The following is a 16,492-nucleotide window of genomic DNA, read 5'->3' as shown; positions in this document are numbered from 1 at the left end:
AAAAAAAAAAAAAAAAAAAAAAAAAAAAAAAAAGACTAACAAAGGATTTTAGGATCTGAATCCTGTGTACAAAATAGTGGCTATGCAATAGTTCTGGAAATAATGTTTCTTTAAAAGACCACCTGTGGAAAAATATTTTCACTCCTTTTGTGTTCTATACAGTGAATAGACAGGCATAGATTTTCTCTTTGGGACTAAGACAAATGAAAATCATTTGTGGCAATTCTGTCTGCTCCTGGAACCTTCAGCAAAGTCTTCAAACTGAGGGAAAATTTTACAGGCTAGAAGCCGCTGACTAAGGCAGCCCTGCATACTGGGGGCAAGGAAAAAATTCTTTTGTGGCATAGTGTGATGGTCTCAGTGACAGGGTGCTCTGAACTCAGAAACAGATATCTAAGGCACCTGGCATGGCCTAGGACATCAAACATGCAGGACAAGTGAACCCTACTCTTGATGCAAATTCCATGGGAGTTTCATTAACTCTAACAGCCTTTAAAAATGAGCCATCTTTTTATTTTTATATCCTGAATACTTTAAAATAAACAGGATCATTTCTGTTTCCCACAGAATAACAAATTGGAGCATTCATCCAATTTATAGTATGCTAGTCTGAACTAGAAATGAAAAAATAATAGAAGAAAGAAAGATGTAGAGCTAGGGTGAATAGACTAAAAGTGTTACTATTTGTAGCTTTAATAAGATATTTTTTCCACCCATTGAAAATAGTGAACTTTTCTGTCAGATACAGGTGTTAATGTAATCCCAGCTTTCGAATTATGCATGAGGTCAGCTCTGCTAATTACCAGTTTCCTCACTGTGGAGGAAAGACCTGTGATATTAGGAACTGCAGGTCTAAGAAACCACAGACTGAAAGATATCTAACACGTTTGAAATTCTGCCCTAATCTTTCCTTGGAAGAATGCACTGAGCTAAACTCTGCTTTCTCAGCTCCTTAGGTTCGGAATTGAACTGAAATCAGTGGTAAAAATCCAAACTGATGATTGTATAAATATGAGTAAGGTTTATATCCTATGATGCTGGCAGAGGGCGAATTGAAAATACCTATAAAAGGTTATAAAAAACCTTTACCTTAAGAAGCCAAAGGCTTTTGGTAAGTACCTCTGTGACAATAATGCAGGGACCAGAGGATATGGGATGTACAGCACAGACCACAATACAAGTATCTTCAGTTCTTGATAGAAAAATAACAGTATAAGGAGTCTGGCTGGTTTCTGGAGCTAGCACAGCATTGTAGAAAGCCTGCCCATCATGTCAGACAAGGTTTTGGTTTTAACTCACAGTATTTTATATTTATACATAACAACCTATCACCATTGTCTTCAGTCCTGCTTCAAAATATTGCAGTGCAAATAGTCCACAAGTTAGAGTAAGAATTAATTTTCTACTGCTCATATAATCACAGAGATTAAGTATGAGGTTTTATACCTTTCTTAGTAGCTCAGACCCAGATGATATCCTCTAAAGTTTCCCACAGGGACATTTGGTTTTGACATCTCTTGATATTTCACAAAAACAACTGCGTCTGAAACACCATCTCCTCTCCTCCACAGCTCCCCAAGGAGTTTCTGTGAGCACAGGGACTGGGGTTAGAGAGAGTGCAGACTTTGAAGCAAGATGCAGATACAGGGACAGTGCAAAGATGTAGGAAAAATAAGCTTTTTTATCCATTTGGGTTTGACTTGACCTTAGCTGTAGCCAACGGCTCTTTTTATTCTGTGTTTAGGAACTCTTGCCAGAGGGTCCTACAAAGTTTCATTCAAAGACTGTGAAGCAGAGAGTGACAGGAACCAAAATTAATGCAGATATTCCTGTGATTTCTGTATTAATTGTTCTAGATTTCTCTGAATCTGCCCAGATTTTTGGGATGGGGTCAGTAGCCCCTTTTCTGACGGAAAGAGACACAAGAGAGAAATCAGAAGTGAAGATCATGAGGAATTTTCCAAAGTCCATTAACAAGAACACTGTCTCATTTTTATGTCAGAAGTGTGATTTGTAGGTGTAATTTTATCTATTCTAATCAGATTCTGAGAATTTTCTCCTTATATTAGATGGTTTGTCTTTTCATCCTTCTTCATTCCTCTAGTAGAATGCATCTTTTAGTATAAGGTGTATCAGGCCTGATGTTTCAAGACTTTATATTTTAAAACAGAAATGTCTTTGCACAAACCAAGGAAGCAACAATAATGCTCAGCTTCACTGAGTAATTCTCACCTACTCTTTGGCCTAGAGCAAAACAAGCAAGAAAAGGGAATTTTATTACTTCACACATCCTAATCAATGAAATTTTTTGGTCTGTGCTGTGGACTTTGGAGTTAAATTTTAACACTCTAGAACTGCTGGTATATTGGAAGGCTTCACTTGATGTCGATCTGACCCTGTCCAGCTTGTTGTCCTTTCAGAAGCCAGCCAGATGGACAGCATGCAGACAGACTTGCCAACACACCTTCCTGATGGCCACTGTCCGACTGCCTCATTTGCACTGAAAGTTATTGTGCTGCAGCTGCAGAACACATTGATATTTTATGTCCCTTTATTTTCAGCAGAAGCCATTTCTTCCATTTAGCTTTTTCTAACCTGATGTACAGGATAAATTGACCGTAGCCAGCAGCATTTCTTGACCAACTTTTCATAAGCTCTGAAGTCGTATTAAGAAGATGAGAAACACTATAGGTTAGCATGAGATGAACTGTCACTCTAACCAATTTCTTTGCAGCATCAGCATGACAACTTGCTCCACACTGCTTGCAATGGGAATGATGCCACTTTGCCTCTTTATTTATACCAAGATGTGGACTGATTCTAATGCAATTGTACTCCCCTATGACAGCATTGGTGAGTCCAGTGAACCAGCACTTTCCCTTCTGACTCTCTCCTTTATCCTCCCTCTAGTAACAACCACCTATATACCATCATCCTGCAGAGTCAGGATGTCATGAAGTTATGAAGAAATGACCCCAGAATTTTAAAAATATACATCCTTCTACTTTTCAATAACTTCTGTGGGAAATAGATACCTAGATCACTTCATGTCATCCACAGCTCTGCAGAACAGATTTGAAGTCACTATAAATAATGTGCGGATACTTATGACAAGATTGTTCATGTTTTTCTTTCCAAATGATTTGGAGACCTGTGTGGTACTGGGATAAGAATATAGAATAATTCATGGAGGAATAGCTGCTTCCCCTGGATGAAAGTGTCTATAACAGCTTTAAGGCACAATCCTGCTAAGTGCTAAGTGCGGAGGCCATAATCTGGCAAGGTACTTAAGCACACGTGGATAATTATGCAAGTGATTAAAACTGCTGAGTCTCTTTGAAAAGCTGCAATCTGCACCACCAGGAGTGGCTTCATTTGACTTTCTGTCAAAAATCTCATCCAGCTACAAAGAGAAAATAGTCAAAGTATTTGGAAATACATGCTCCAGTGCTTTGCAGAGCTGTGGCCCTAGTTCTTATCAAGTGCAGTTCCATGTTGTGCTAATCTTGAAAGCCAGCAGAGTCACTTTCATATTCTTCAATTTAATTTCCCATTGTCCTCAGGAAAAAAAAAAAAATCATACACATCACTTGTGCTTCCAAAATAAATACTGGAGGGGGAAGGCCAAAACAAAAGAAGCTCTAACCCGATTTTTGATATGGTACAGTAGCAAAACACCTGCAGACAAAATGAACATTTAATATAACTACTCACATCACAGGATAGTGATGATTAGCACACTCAAATTTCTGTCTGCCTTTCTGATGCAGGTGAATGAGCATGTAGCTCAGTAGAATGGCAATTACTTCAACAGGCTGCCAAAGATAACAGACTTTATAGAAAAGCAAATGGGCAGGTGTGTGTAGAGCATGCATGTGTACTCTGGGGTGTGCATATCAGAAACATCCTCTGAAGGTTTACTCTGTACACCCGGCCACTTTACTCAGTGTCTGTCCTCCTGTCGTGAACTTCTACACAATACATGGGGTTAACTTCTCTCTTCTTTTTTACAGGAATTTCACTGGTGGCTCTTATAATTCCTGTTTCATTTGGAATGTATGTTAACCACAGATGGCCTAGTAAAGCAAAAATCATACTTAAGGTAGGATGTATAAGGCTGAAGCATTAGTAATTATGTTTCTATAAAGTATAGAAACAGTGGCATCACTGAAGCAGTACATTGCTATTCATAGTATTAATATCTGACTTCATAAGAGCCAGGAAGTTTTCAGCAGAAAACAAATAAGACACTGTGCAAATGTACTGCTTTTCCTCTGCACAAAAGTGCATGAGTTGCATACATTATTAGAAACCATCATTATCCAAAGAGCCTACTTTTGTCTTTCACTACAACTATGTTAGCAATTGAGTTCAGTTTATAATGTAAGCTGAAATTGGAAGGAAAATCATTCAGGTCAACTGGAAGCAGTTTTTCTCTGCAAAATAATAAAAAAGGAAAACATTATGGATCAAGAAAAACCTTTCTGCTTTTAAACCAGTTTATTGATTTTTCAGGGCAATTTTGAGTGTAAAGTCAATTTTTATTTAAAAAAAAAAAAAAAAAATATTCTAACAAAAAAATATACCAAAACTATTTACAAAATTCAACTATCTTTGCACGATAGTTTCAGATATATCAAAAATATGGAGTCTTTTTGGCAAAAACTATCCTCACCAAAATAATAATAACAACATCGATTTAGCTGCATTTAGTGTTAACAGCAAATTGATCATTCTGAACATTGGGTTTAGGTTCAAAGTGATTGTCAGGTGTGCTGAGTAGCCTTGGCCTTTGTTAACCATTCTTAGTTAACACATATATTTTCTAAATTTTCTTTAAAAAAAACTAATCTGGTAACTTGTTCTTCTACCTATCCTTTGATATCATTTCTCTGTTATCAGCTCAGGAAGCATAGAACACAAATAAGGTCCTTTTATGTCAATTCATTTCTTGAACTGTTAACTAATTTTGTTGTATTTTTAAAGACACTCACAGATTACTTGTGAACTTGGATACTATTGAGTGCTGGTTTCAAAACCATATTATTCCTGTTTAATCAGTTAAGGGAAACGCATGGACTTGAACTCACATGAAAAGAAACTCTACTTACTCTTTCAACAAAACACTATTTCATCCTCTTTCTTACTGAGTGGGTGAGCAACCCACAGTAGAGTCCATTGACAGCTTGCTTTATGTAGGACAATGAAGCAACAAGTGAAGATTGAGCTGTAGCTGTCAGATTAAGGTCCATCTAGAGGGAAATGGAGAAAAGAGCACAATGACAGTGTGCCAGGTGAAATTGAAGATTTTGTCATGGCCAGACCATATTTCTTCCTAGGTGCATGTGGTTAATAGCTCAGTCAAACAAAAGTACTTGTTCACTCGGTGCTCTTAAAAAGGCTTCAAAGACATATGAAGCCAGTTCAGTGGGAATACACGTTTTAGCTGAGAAATGGATTGTCCTAAACCCTACGCCATAAGGGCAGACATTTCACTTGGATATTGAGAAGAGAGTGAGTTCCCACTTTTTTTCGCAAGCAGCAGAGTGAAGATCATTCAGCCACAGGAAATAAGATCAACTCGGTGACTATGTCTATGCAGAAATGCTATAGGAGCTCACAGCTAATTTTCAAACACAAATTTTCAGCCACATTAAAGATTTACTCCTCCACTTGGCAAATAATTTCCTATCACTAACAATCTATCGTCTAGTTAGCATACGTTATACTAAGCTCCAGAGTGTGACTGCTCAAGTGGGGAGGTAAAGTGCATTATACTACCTATTAGGCTGTCAGTTTCCCAGCAACTCTGGGGATATTTTTCTAATGTGTGCACCATTACTCATTCACATCACACCTGTGAAATTATTTTTAATCTCCAGATCTAAGTACAATTATAGCCAAGGATTCAAGAGACTAGTTTTACAGGTATCTGCTACCGATACCTATTATAGCTGTGCCTTGATCTATATCTGTAGTCACACGTTGAAGTACATCGTACATCTCCTGTTTGGGAAAAATGGCATCTATCTAATCTGTCTGCCTCCTGTGAATTACATTGCCGTCAATTTTAGGTTTTATGTTTAAGATGCTTCGGTGACTCAGAGACGCTCACAGGTATGTTTGACATTATGCTTGATGCTATTACATTTTGTTAGGGTCTCTTATTCACACAGTTCTTCTTTCCCTTCACAGATTGGTTCCATTGTGGGAGCGATCCTCATTGTGCTCATTGCTGTGGTTGGGGGAATACTCTACAGAGGCTCCTGGATTATCTCACCCAAATTATGGTACATTGGCACCATATTTCCAGCAGCTGGCTATTCTCTGGGATTCTTTCTGGCTCGCATAGCTGGTCTGTCTTGGAGCAGGTATGGAATTCTCTGTGACAAAGACCTGTAGCCTTTTTCAGCTGTGAAAAAACTTTTTATTTAATGATTAATCAATGTTGTGAACGATCTCTAAACATTAGCTATGCTATGAAGTCATTCATTCCCCAACACTGTTTTGGGGATACTATGTGTGAATAAAAAATTTCTGGTGCACATTTTTATTTACAGATTCTGAATATATTATACTGACTATACTGATTATACTCCAATCTTTCATATATCTTCCCCTTTTGTGCCCATGTCCTACACTTCAAATGAGTGAAACAGACCTGACATATAAGAGGGTTAGTACTGCAGTAGAATTTCTCATGAAGATGCAGCATCCTACAATTTAGAACATCGTTACAAGAGACAGAGATAATACGAGCCATATACGTGGCTTGAAGGTGGATCACAGTCCTTTACAATTGCTGAACTGCCATAAATTTTGTGTGTTCTGGTGGTAACAGCCATATGACTTGTGGAGTGTTTTGATGACTGTGTGATCTGAAGGATACCATTTTCTTAATTATTCATTACTGTATGTTTCTCTCTTATTCAGATTATTAAAAAGCATAAGGACCCAGGGCTGCTATTTCACAATATTCCTTGTATTATTCCCTCTAGATGTCGTACAGTGTCTCTGGAAACAGGCATGCAAAACACTCAGCTGTGTTCAACTATAGTACAGCTCTCATTTACCCCTGAACAGCTTGAACTGATGTTTACTTTTCCACTCATCTACAGCATCTTCCAACTGTTGTTTGCACTACTAATTTTAGGAGGTAAAGTACATATATTTTCTATCACAGCATTATAATTATAATTATCATTTTATTGTTATAAGTCTCATTTTCATGGATATTAAAAAAAAAAAAAAAGGATAAAAGTAATCAAATGAAAAATAGTTAAGTAATGACCCAAATAATTAGTAAACATAGCCACTGTGCTGTGCCCTGTACATAACTCAGAATATACATGGCTTGGTTCAAGATTTGGAGGAGCCCTTTTTTGCAACACAAGGGAGGGGATCTCCATCACCTACAACTGGGCAGGTGAGAATACATTGATCACAGGATCGTTACTACCCTTGAGTGAGGAAGGGCAAATACGTCTTCCTGCACCACTCTGGGGTGCCTGGGCTTACAGCTGCCCCACAGGGCCAGCCCCACAAGCATAAACAAACTCCCCCTTCTACCAGCTGTTGAGAGAACAGGCATTAGCTTCATGGCTGATGTGAGAAAATATCATCCATTAGAGGTAAATGACCCTTTTTCCTCCCACATACACCTCTCGTGAGTTACACTGCTGCTACTACAGCTAACCTACCAAGGATCAGGACCTTGTCCCTGTTGCTCACACCCAAAACCAGCTGTGAGTGTTGAGCTCCCACTCCCAAACCAGCTGTCTTACCTGACACCAGAGCACCGCTCCAGGGACACAGCCTGCAAGGTGCAGCCCCAACTCCAACCTCTCTGTTAGGCAATGGTGTGGGGACAGACAAGCCGCTTTATCCCAGCTCCTGCCAAACAGAACACAAGTAGAAGTAAGGGTCAGAACCAGAGAAGTCAAGAGCCCAAAGGCTTCCCCAGGGAAACAAGCAATGCTTTTAAAAGTCTCTGCACACAATAGGAACACAAAGCAGTCAAAAACCAAATTCAGATTTTAAAATGTTTTTTCTTGTTATTTTCTAAATGTACTTTTCCAGTGACAAGTGTTGTTGACATAAAATAATTAAACATAGCTTTAAAGAAACTGTCTGGAGGTGTTGAAATGTTTTAGCAATATAAGGAAGGAAAATGTTGTGTGGCTACATATTATTACAGTGTCTTTTTCAGGCAATTGTTACAATTTCTTTATTTAATACTAAATATATATTGATTTCCAGGCTACCGTGTTTACAGAAGACACAGGGTCAAACAAAAGACAGATGTCGAGAAAACAGACGAAAAAGAGGATTCAAAATCAATGTCATCACATGCTAAAACAAATGGAGGATTTGTATCAAATGACATCAAATAGACTATTACCTCTGTTCTCACCAGCTGAAAAGATAAATACACAGTTTTCTTTAAACTTTTTTTTCACATGCCATTGCTTTATGGAAATGTTTAACAAAAGGAGAAGTTCTGCTGATATTGTATAGTAAGACCTTAAAATTATTAACTTATGAAAGATTTCTACTTTGATTTTGAACACAGTTTCTGCCACAATTGTAGAATCTGCTTTTGAAACTAATTCCCTTAAAATATTTAATGTTTTGTTTTGTCTTATTTTTAAAAAGGCAGAAAAAAAAAAAAAAAAAAAAAGCAGATATTTGCATTACTGGCTCCAGCCCATGATCCAGCAAATATGTCTGCTAGTGTCAGCCCCCACACCAAACAAAGAGAAATCTTGTAAAAGTACTTAAACACCAACAAGCATTGATGTGGAAGATCTGATAAGGCTGGAGGACTTTCACTGAACATGAATCAACCATGAAATTGGAACAAGCTAATAATGAAACCAAGTTGCATTTAGGTCAGTCTGAGCAGGCTGAAGTCATTGCACTGTACTAGTTGCTTGAAACATTAATTTATTCTAAAGCTATAATTCTAACTCTTTTTTTTTTTTTTTTTGTCCAGAGTAATAGAAAGTAACAGCTTTGCATCTTCAGTCTGGGTCTTTTAGGTGCTAGAAACATGAACAGAGAGACAAAGCTGAGGACAAAAGCCTAGAGCAATTTCAGTGTGACAGCTGCATACGAAGGAGCAGGCAAAGATTTTGGAAGTGTAAGAAATTATCAACTTCTGCACTGAAAGGGAAGCGTTTGAAAGTGGAACAAAATTGTCCCTGATTCATCCAGGACTACTTTCACCACTGTTAACTTGAGACAATAGTGCTTGTAGAGAGTTATATATTTTTGTTATTTTATGAACTTAATACAGGTGTCTGTGACATGTAGACACTGAAGACATTATTTATCTCCAAAAATTCAGGAGTACATACAGAAAGCAGTCCTAAGTATATGCAGAAAATGAGTATAATTCTAAGAGAAACAGTGCAGTAAATTTTTTGCAGCTGTAATTTTTTATGGATACGTTCAGTAACATTAGTCCTGTAGCTCTTATGTAAAGAAAACATCTAGAGAATTTCAGACGAAATGAGTAAGAGATTTGCTGACCAAAAAATTCAAGAATGAGCCAACCATCAACACGTGGAAACTATACACCTCTTTGTCATATTCAAGTGGACCTTCCAAGGTGTTGTGAGTTAATGTGGCAGGTTTTTTACAAACACAACTGAAATTGTGGAATTTAAGTTCCCGACATGTAGCTTTCCACTGCTGCAGAAATGTGCCCAGTATTAAATAAATTATTTCTATCTACCATGTGTGGGGGAAAGGGTCTCAAAATGTTTCTGGGTTCTGGGAGGTTTGAAGCTGCTTCACTTTCTGGGAGGAGTTCAGAGTAATCATAACCTCCAGGGAGGAGTTTGACACTTAGCAAGAGTTAGAACATAACAAGGCATGCTAATGTTTTATAGAATGAAGATTAAACAGAAAAATGTAGTGAAGCCTGTTATGGAGGAATCATAAATGTGAAACAACACATACATTGAGAAAAGAATAAGCTGTTATTTATAACAGCTGTAGTAAAAAGGCTATTTTCTCTCTCATGCGCTCATCAAAAAATGGGCAGCAGAATTTAGTTAGAATCATGCCTTTCTTACACACCAAGCTGCTACTATTTCCCCATGCTAAACTTCAATGCTTCCGTGCATATTTTAAGCAGATTTTGAAAATGTATTGAAGAATAATAGTTTGTCTTGCTTATACTGTGTGTGTGTGTGTGTGTGTGTGTGTGTGTGTGTGTGTGTGTGTGTATTTAAAGCAACTGTATAAGCACTGAACTGAATAAAGTCTGAAACTATTTCTAATTTTGCCCACTGGAGTCATTTGAGGTGGAAAGAATTGAGACTGAAGCCTAACATGCAGATGAAGTTTATGGCTTTGAGAGGTAACAGAACCACCTCAGACTATGTGTAAAATGAATATTTTTAATAATCATAGAATCACAGAATAGTTTGAGTTGGAAGGGACCTTTGAAGGTCATCTAGTCCAACCTCCCTGTAATGAGCAGGGAAGTCAACTAGATCAGGTTGCTCAGAGCCCCGTTCGACCTGACCTGGAATGTTTTCAGCGATGAGGCATCTACCACCTCTCTGGGCAACCTGATGAAGATCAAATGTAAATGGAATGTCTGATTCCATATCTGATATATATTTTTTAATGTATATGTGCACTTAGGGTCCCAGATGAAGGATGAAGGCTGCGATATCTGCAGCCATTACAATTACATCTAGCAAGGGTCATATGTGCCAAGCTTTATGTGAAGCAAAGCCAGCTCAAAGGTCTTAAACAACATATGCCTCTAGAGCACAAAAAACCTAAAATAAGACTGCAGGGCTTCTTAATGTTGCTAGAAGCAGGCTTATGCTTACATGACAGCTGCTACATCTCCAGCTGTAGAAGTCTGGCCAGCATCAGCATCCATCCATCACTGCTGAAGCTGGGGTGGGCTACCTCGCAGCGGTGTAAGGGACTTTTGGGGAAGCTGTGTCCTCTCCCTAAAGGTCTCCAGAAAGATGTTACATGTCTTTGGCTATCAGACATATAAATGGCGAGATACGGGGCTCTCAGTGGAAGGAGGTTGCTGGCCTTCAGCCTTGCAGTTACAGGTGTCTTGGTATTGTCAGAAGAAAAACCCCCACCTGCCGAGATCAGCTGGTTTAACCTGCTCAATGTCATCTCCTCACGTGTTCTTCAGTATGAAAATCCTTTCAAAGAAAGGTAGTAGTATTTAGCCACGACTGCTTTTTAAGCAGTCTTCTATCCATTGAAACAACCTGTGTATGGGACATGGCAGGATGTGTAATTTAAAAGCATCATGCAGTGATGTTCAGGCTAACAGATACCCAATCTAATTAACTTTTACACATACTTGTAATCATGGATATATCAGTTCAGGCTAAGAAGCCATAGAGATACCTTAGCAAGTGCTAAGTTAACACAGCTAGTCTACTTTTAGATAGTAATTCATGTCTAGAGAGCCTGGATAGTCCCTGAGTCTTAATGCTTCTGCACTCCTGGTTCTCAAGCTGTTGCAGGCAAAATGAGTTGAAGTATGTCTAGGGCTAGATATACCCTAAAAGTTGAAATGACAGCTGAATTTATGGCTACTTCACCCCAAGGTCTGTAGTATAAGGGCTTCAAGGATGTGACAATCACACTTGCCAATCCATAGTCTGCAGCCATAAATCTGAGTATAAAGATGTGGTCCCTAGTCAGCAAAGAGAAAGAGACACACAGAGTTAATCATGCCCATTGTCTCAGACTCCTGTTACAGGATGAATTGTCCACTGGAATTTTCTGTCTCTATAAAGTAGATTTAGATGGCCTGACTTAAACCAAATACCTAAGTTTTTTTACTCTCAGACAGAAAAAAAACGAAACAACCTAGTTGAAATTAAATACCTCTTTTTGTTTTCATTTCTTTTTCTGCATAAAGTGTCTGAGCACCCAGTATGTTTCCTTAAACCAGGAAGATAAGTCTTTATTAAGAAAAAGGGCCTAGGATAAAAAAGGTCTGTATGGTGATTCTGATCTCTTATGAATTTATAAGTAATTTCTCATCTGACCAAAAGATAGGTTGAAGAACTGGTTCTTTCATATAGAGTGATGTGTTAGTCAGAAGAGAGTGCAATTTGAATGGAATTAACAAGTAAATTGATTTGCAGTTTATGTTAAATGAGTTTCTTGTTTCAGACTGATCAGGTTATGATATTCAAAAACCACTGTTATAATGTCAGCCAATTAGTATTATTTTTGTCAGCCTCAGAAAGGAGAAATGAACTTTTTTTTGTGGTCTAACCAATTAACATACTGTGCACTTGATGCAAATCTAAAACAATAATCAGTATTCTCTATCTCCCAAGGCACAGATTGACAAGAATGGTCCTGCTCTCCCTAGATTAACTGTGTCTCTTGCTCATATCCAGATTTAAAGTAAATATAGTATTGTAGTGCTAAGGTCTGAATAATAGGCCCTGAAACAAAGTTGACCTCTAGATGAACCTCATAACCAAATATTATCCATTATTAATATCTGCTAATTAGTGAAATTAGCATTAATTGTTAGTATCTGATTATTAACAAAATATGTACACTCACTAGTGAAAGATGTAGCTTAGTCAGAATATAATCAGTACTGAGGATGAAGTGCTGTGAGAATGTATGCAACTTTAGCCTTGTTCAAGGCTGAGAACCCAAGTGTTTGGCCTTGTTAGAAACTCCCTTGTTTCTCTGCCCCAAGCTCTGGCCAGGCTTTGGGTGGAATCCAACAGGAGGATGAAGCCAAATGTTTCTGCTCAAAACAAAGGTGCAAATTATTCTTGTTTGCTGATTTTTGATATATAATGCTTTCTGGGGGGAACCTTGCCACAACTTTGGATGCCTCACCTATGGGTGGATGCCCTGCGTAGGATTTCCCCTTGCCGGGACAGGCTCTCCAAACCCTCGCTGTGACCGGGGCTGCCCAGCCACTGCGTGTCTGGGTGATGGTAATGTGTGCAAGTGGTGATGGAGCTTTCTTAATCACTATTCTCCCTGTCATGTAGTAATGGTTAAGTGCATTGTCTTGCTTAACTGTATGTAGTAATAAGTAAGTGTACTATTCTGTATTTTTCTTACTTATTTTCTGTAGTACTTAGTTATAACCTTTGATTATTAACAGTAAAATCAGCCTAATTTTTTCACTCTGGTGTCTGAGTTTAATTGGCAATCCTCAATCAGCAGAACAAGCATAAATGTATTGCAACCAAATCACAGCCAAGCAAGCCTGACTGGATTTTCTAAGCCACAGCTGAAGGGCGGTAGAACTAAATATTTACTTCTATTTCCTAAGGAATATTCATTCTGCTCCAGAAGCACTAACATCTCAGTTAAACTGAGCACTAAATTAACTTAAAATATCAAATGTAAAAAATAACTGTTACTTTCCAGGATATTTGCCAGTATTCAAGGTGGAATTGCAGACGATAGAAAACTGAAAGCCTTGAAGGAGTCCTTCTATGTTTTCATTAATATATATGTGCTGTGGAATTATAATTGTTCCATTTAATTTCCCTGAAATTTAACCATCTACAAGTAAGTTTCCAGCATTGGCCTTCATCCTTCCCTGAAAACAAGCAGTCAGTACCATCAGCAGGAAAAGGTAGATATCTCTGGAGAACAACCGATCACACCCCTCAGACACCTGGTCTAGGACAGGAGGACTTCTGGAAGGAGACAAAGAGATTATGCAGAATCAGATGTGAAATTCAGTTGCCCAAACATAGGCACCTATAGTGTAATGTGACATGCACTGGGGCATCCTGTCTGGTTTTCCACTGCCAGTCCAGGAGGTCCCAGGTATTCTGTACATCCTGTGTCCTGCCTATGCCTGCCATGGCCCTGAAGCATCTAAAATGACACCAGACATTTACTTAGGCAGCCAAATACTCCTTGTGACCTCTGTGCAAGTCATCCGTATTTGCAGGGTTTCTCCTGATCTACACGAATACCTCCACAGTCAGATGAAGGGTCAGCACTTTGCATGAATAATTGCAAACCCATAAGAAAATCCTTGCAATATATCACAGAATATTTCAGAATTTAGAAAAATGAACGAACAAAAAAGTGTTACTTCCAGCTGCCTCTCGGAACTGACAGAAAATGTGCCTCCTTAATAAGTTTCTCCCAGTCCTGTGTCTCTCCACAGAATTTCATGGGACTTTGGAAAGACTAGGAATAAAATTCAGTGAGGACATTCCAAACTATGTCTATGTAAACAAAAAACATATAAAAAGTATTAGTAATATGTCAGCTTGCTCATAATGGACTTAATGTGAAATTAATCAATCAATTGCCAGTAACACTTGAAAGGTCATAAATCAGCCTCCTCCCTCAGATCAAGATAGATTTAAGAAAACATGAGACTTTAAAAATAACATGTTGAAATAAAGATTATTGTCTTTTGGACTTCAATTATTTGGGGGTTCAGCCACAAGGACTAGACTTTTGTCTTTCTAATAACCCACCAGTTGAGAAATCTTTTGCAATCACAGCAAATACTTTAAAACTCCAAAGACAGGGAAAAGAAACCTCAACACTGAAGAAACTCTTATTGAGCACAACAGTAAGTTGATCGGTTCCTTTAAGTGGTATATGCCCTGGTTACTACATATCTTTGGTATTGTTATGAAAAGGAATAATTTATCTTCCAGGCAAACAGAATCTAATTGTTTTCCTTAGAGCACACAAAGCTCATACGCAGTTTCTCATTCACTGCAATTGTTCCTCACCATGAAAAATATTATCAATTACACATCCAGTGTTTCCATCTCACACAAATTTAACATTGCTTCATATTTTATAGATGTAACTTAATTGCTTCAGATATGCTGATTAAATATGCTGATCAAATATCATTAAGGTAATCTGATACATTCTTTTAAACATCACTGCAGACCTTCCGTCTCCTTCTGCAATGAGTTTGTGTTACTCATTTGGGAGATTTCATCAGTTTTTAAAAGCCACTTTCCCCCATCTGAATTCAAAATAGATGTAAGGAGGTCATACTGAGATGGTAAAGCCCTGTTTAAATAATTTGGTGGTACAATTAATTCCCCTCAAGTGGAATTAACTGCAAGGGATTAATGAAAATGTCAGGGTTACAGGTTGTGCTGGTGATGTGTTTCTAATGTCAGTAGTAAATCTGCTGTAGGTAGAACACAAATTCTTTCCATGTAAGTCTCTTTCTTTAAAAATATACCCTGAACTCATAAAATAACCCACAGCTGATAAGTAGCAATTTTCCATAAAAGTACACCTACTGAGGAAACATAACAAAACATACAGCTTACATAGATGAACACATACTGTTTAAAAAAAAAAAAAAAAAAAGATAAAATTAATGTACATAAGTTAAAAAGAGGCTTTAACAAAGAGGTGAAACAAACCTAATTCGTGGACCATAAATTTATTCTGGCAATTTAATATTATGCTCAAGGTACAAGTTTTGGCTCAGAAAGTCCTTTAATAGTTGTTCGCTGGAAGCTGCAGAGATATGTGTCCAGGTTTCTTACACCCTTTCCTTAAGCACCTGTTTCTGTAATTGCCAAGTTAAATGGAGCTCTGAGGTTCTGTGTCTCTTTGTGCAGTCATTTCCAGTAATCATGAAATCTACAGAAAAACACATGCTACTGTCAAATATTTTGCCTGTTGAAAGGGAAATAACATCTGAATGGAGGGACAGAACAGTGTGTACTGAAGTCAACAATGTGGAGATAAGAGGGACAGAAGAAAATTCAGACAAAATGATTTTATGAAGACATATTTAGCTGTTCATATAGGGACCAGTCATCATTGATTACTTTCTTTCTATTCTATACCGCTTCACCCATTTTGTTGTATTTTTCAGAATTTTTCCACAGAAACCATTTGGTACACAAAATAAAAACCTCCCACTATCAGAAAACATAAAACAGCTGGGCTGTTTACAACACCAAAACCACTTATGGTATTTGGAGCATCACTGGGATATAGTCAGGCTAGTCATTGCAACTCATTCACTCAGAGATAGCAAATCCTTCTCGAGGTCTTTGCAGGCACTTACCCAGAAACACTGCAGCGCTACTAAATGTGTAGGGGGTCCAGCTGCATGGGTTGGGTGGTGAGGGGTCAGAGATGACTAGAAGAGGAAGCTGAGGTCATAAAGTGGTAAGCAGAGAGCACCATTTTACCCTTGTTCTCACCCAGCTGGGCTGCACCAGTGGTGCTCTTACCATCCATGATGCAGGAGAGATAAGCCAGTCCCACTCTCTGTGCTTAGTTTTCCCCACTTGGCTCCCTCCAGACCACAGCCAGACCAAAAGCACCCCTTAGACTTGTGTGGACAACAGAATAGGCTAGGTTCAAGCACAAGTCCAGGCTAACGTGGCAGCAGAGATGCAAGTTTAGGCTACATCTTTGTTAATAAATAAAATAAAACAGGGAGTAGTCTGACCCCAAAGCCAAGTGGTGTTGTCCATCTCATATGCAC

The 16,492-nt window shown here is 38.2% G+C and overlaps 1 protein-coding gene across 1 annotated transcript in view; it reads left to right on the top strand.

The window, feature by feature from the left end:
- Positions 1-8,393, top strand: part of SLC10A2 (solute carrier family 10 member 2) — a 9,282-nt gene extending 889 nt beyond the window's left edge. Inside the window, exons 2-6 of the mRNA XM_026854012.1 lie at positions 2,735-2,853; positions 4,014-4,102; positions 6,196-6,371; positions 6,999-7,156; positions 8,260-8,393. Coding sequence (XP_026709813.1) covers positions 2,735-2,853; positions 4,014-4,102; positions 6,196-6,371; positions 6,999-7,156; positions 8,260-8,393 — 676 coding nt within the window. The remainder of the gene's footprint in view (positions 1-2,734; positions 2,854-4,013; positions 4,103-6,195; positions 6,372-6,998; positions 7,157-8,259) is intronic.
- The last annotated feature ends 8,099 nt before the right edge of the window (positions 8,394-16,492 follow it).

The sequence above is a fragment of the Athene cunicularia genome (assembly GCF_003259725.1).
Source record: "Athene cunicularia isolate RWA chromosome 1 unlocalized genomic scaffold, athCun1 chr1_part1, whole genome shotgun sequence".
NCBI classification, from domain to species: Eukaryota; Metazoa; Chordata; class Aves; order Strigiformes; family Strigidae; genus Athene; species Athene cunicularia.
Note: the sequence above shows the minus strand (reverse complement) of the source record. Positions and strands in the feature narration are given on the sequence as shown.